This window comes from Cucurbita maxima, unplaced genomic scaffold (genome assembly GCF_002738345.1).
Source record: "Cucurbita maxima cultivar Rimu unplaced genomic scaffold, Cmax_1.0 Cma_Scf00032, whole genome shotgun sequence".
In the NCBI taxonomy this organism is placed as follows: domain Eukaryota; kingdom Viridiplantae; phylum Streptophyta; class Magnoliopsida; order Cucurbitales; family Cucurbitaceae; genus Cucurbita; species Cucurbita maxima.
Window position 1 is genome coordinate 819,362 of NW_019272048.1, and position 3,401 is coordinate 822,762.

General features: G+C 40.7%; 1 protein-coding gene across 5 annotated transcripts in view; it reads left to right on the forward strand.

Moving 5' to 3' along the window:
* Nucleotides 1-1,727: 1,727 nt before the first annotated feature.
* The window catches only part of LOC111466828 (transcription factor PIF1-like), a 6,537-nt gene continuing 4,863 nt past the window's right edge, over nt 1,728-3,401 (forward strand). For all 5 annotated transcript variants that reach the window (XR_002714423.1, XR_002714422.1, XM_023111468.1 and 2 more), the window contains exons 1-2: nt 1,728-2,358; nt 2,447-3,221. Coding sequence is in view for 3 of the 5 variants with exons in the window: in XM_023111468.1 (XP_022967236.1) it covers nt 2,270-2,358; nt 2,447-3,221 (864 nt within the window). In the remaining 2 variants the exon portion in view is untranslated. The remainder of the gene's footprint in view (nt 2,359-2,446; nt 3,222-3,401) is intronic.

Below are 3,401 nucleotides of genomic sequence, written 5' to 3' on the forward strand. Positions count from 1 at the left end.
TAACACATCACTAATGTCGGTTACAGACGTTGAATATTCTTAATCTTTATAATAATTTTAAAAGTAGAGTAGGGTAGAGTAAGATTGAGTTGTAACCCTATTTACGAGTTGGTCGAGTTGACCCGACCAAAAAAATGTCAACTCCCACGAACCAACCTTAAATTTTGTTGTTCGGTGTGCTCGTTACTTATTTAGCTCGACAAGTAAGTATGTAATTTTTTTTTTGTTTTCCAAAAATTTAACCAGACACGACGTCCCATTTGAATCGGTGAACAACCAAACCCTTGGGACGTTCTTCAACTTCAGGATGTGATGAGTCAACATCGAAGTGCTAAACGACTCCGTCGATAAGAGCTCTTGGGAGTCATCAGCCTGTTATTCCCAGGTGTACCTTTGATCCGTTGAACGAGAGCCCTTCCACATAGAACTCTCGGATCACTATGGTGGACTTTCGTCTCTATTCATGACTCTCCCGGTTGCCTATATTAGGAATTTCATCTGCAAAGGTGTTTTCCCATACATTTTTATTTTTCTGCATAATAAAATATTGTCCCCACCAATAATTATCCTCTGCATCTCTCTCTTTCTAGGACCACGTGCACCCTCTGTTGGTCCCGTTTAATTCCCACATCACTTATTTACTTCGTCGTGGACCATCCATACTCCACTTCATTTAATTGCACCGTGCTCTGCGAATCACCGGAACAGCTAGAAAATAATGGATAAATCAGCCCTTTCACCGACAATACATAAACGCAGGATTGTGTTGGATTAAGGTTCTTTTCGGTTTGTGTTGGATCACGATTCGAAACATGATGGTTTCAACATTTTCCTGCGATATGGTCGGGTTATTTATTCCTCGTTTCAAAGAGTGAAAGCTACAATACTATAATGACTCATATCTAGAGTTCGACACCTGATGACCAAGCCATTGATCATTGATCGGGTTACTTATTTCTCGCTTCTAAAAGTGAAAGCTACAATACTATAATGACTCGTGTTCAGAATTTGAATCAAAATTCGACACCGGACAACTTTAACATTTCCTTACGACATGATCAAGTTACTAAATTCTTCGCTTCTAAGAATGAAGACTATTACTACAAACCAACAAAAATAATTTCGGCTATTGAATTTTTATGATTGAGCCGACTTTCAATTCTCATAATTTTTGAATCAGTCTTTAGTACAGATTTGTTGTTTCGTTATTACTCATCAACATCAAGCTCGATTTGTCCTCCATACAACAAGTGGGGGTGCATGACTTTTGAAATTGCCTTTCCTCTTTGACACTAATGTTTGCCTTTATCCTTTGTAAGACTATCTACGGGGCTGGTTAGGTCGTTACAATTAGTTCCATGTATTCGGTGTCTGGTTTTGACACCATTTGTAATCGTAGAAGCCCACTGCCAGTAGATATTGTTCTTTTTGGACTTTAAATTATGAGATCGCACATTGATTGAAGAGAGAAACGAGTGTTAGCAAAGACACTGAGCTTCAAAGAGGGTGAATTGTGAGATCTCATGTCTGTTGGATGAAAGTCTCACATCCGCTAATTTAAGGAATGATTATGAATTTATAATCCAGGAATACTACTACAGGTATGTGCATGAATGGTGATGCGCGGACCCATAATAATAATAATAAGTAAATGATAATATTTTTAAGTTTGAAATAATTTATTTATTTTTGTTTAAAATGAAAAATGCTCTTCGGGAAAGAGAGTACATTGATTTGGGCGCATAACTGTCAAAACCCCAACTCGTCCTTTTCCGTTCTCTTTATTCAGCACAGAAGGGAGAGAGGGAGGAGGAGAGAGAGAGCTTATCCCGGAGATTGACGGCAGCGAAGAGCTTTCACATTCTCACGACAAGCAAAGTTTTGCAGGCAAAAGGCCCAACCAGAGCTCTGGTTAGTGGTTTCTGCGTTTATCTTTCCATTAGAGCAGTTTGTAAGCAACTATGAGCAACCATGAAAGACAGCAAACAATTTGAACGGCCATGGAAAAAGGGCAGTACGTTTGGGAAACAGACGAAATAAGAACTTTCTGGAGAGTAATTTGTAGAGAGAGTTCAAGGACTTGGGAGGCCTTTTATTGATTCTGGAATTTAGTTCCGCCGACGTTCGATCATTCAGTTTTGATGCGGTTTCAGAGCGTCAGGAGACGTAATTAACTGTTGAACGGATTCGACTTCTTGTTGATTCAGGAATATGGTTTTGTTGTTTTCTGGAAGTCGTCAGTAATTACTTGGGTTGTCTAGAAAAGAGGATGAATCACTGCGTTCCTGATTTCGAGAGGGACGAAGATTTCTCGCTTTCTAATTCTTCCGTGCAATCGCGCTTCAAAACATCTTCCATGTGAGTGTTTGTTTGTTTCTTTATTTCTTTATTGTTTCTCGATTCGAGATTAGTTTGATGGATGCGAGGCCGGATACTTTAAAAACAGGTCAGACGGCGAGGTTATGGAACTTCTTTGGCAGAACGGGCAGGCGATTATGCAAAATCAGAACCAGAATTCTAGAACGAAATCCCCACCTTCAACAACCGCCGAGCAAATTACGAGTGGAGATAATCAACCTTTTCAACAAGATGAACCACCGCAGCTTTTCATGCAGGAAGACGAAATGAGTTCGTGGCTTCATTATCCTCTTGTCGATGATTCTACCTTGGAGAATAGCTTCTGCAATGAACTCCTCTATCATTCGGATCCTCGGAGTATTGAGCAAAACGATAGCGTTTCTTCTCAAATTCGTACTAGTCATGGCGTGGAGTTTCAGCCGTTAACGACGACGGCGACTTCAACGATGGCTGCTCGGCCGCCAATACCACCAATGAGAAGAACGGAACCGGAAACAGAGGTAAATAATTTCGGACTCTTCTCGAGGTTTACACCTACGGTCGAATCTCCTCCGTCGAATTCGAAGAGCATAGTAAGAGAATCTCCGGTGGTTGGTTCGACTTCGAGCAACACAACGGTGTTGACGCTCGAATCTACGGCTTCGGAATTACGGAGGACGGCTACCGCCGATGCATCAATCGGTGATTTAGCCTGCGCGGTGATGAGCGGTGGTGGAGTAGCGGCTACATCGACTGGTAATGGTGTAGGGCTGATGAAGATTATAGGTGGTGAAACAGAATCGATTCAAAGGACGATGAGTCTTGAGGACCGGAAGCGGAAAGGGAAAGAAATGGATGATTCCGACTACCAATGCTACAGCCCGGTGAGTCTTGCTACAAACTCGGTTAATCTGGCGTTATTCAACATTTTTTTTTTCTTTTTTTTTTTGATTTTATGTTCCTTTCATTCCTTATTTTTCTTCTTTTTTTGAGAGGATGGTTCCCATTGATTTCTTTTAGAATTTCGTGTGTTGTTCAGCTGAAAAAAAAAAAAAAAAAAAAAA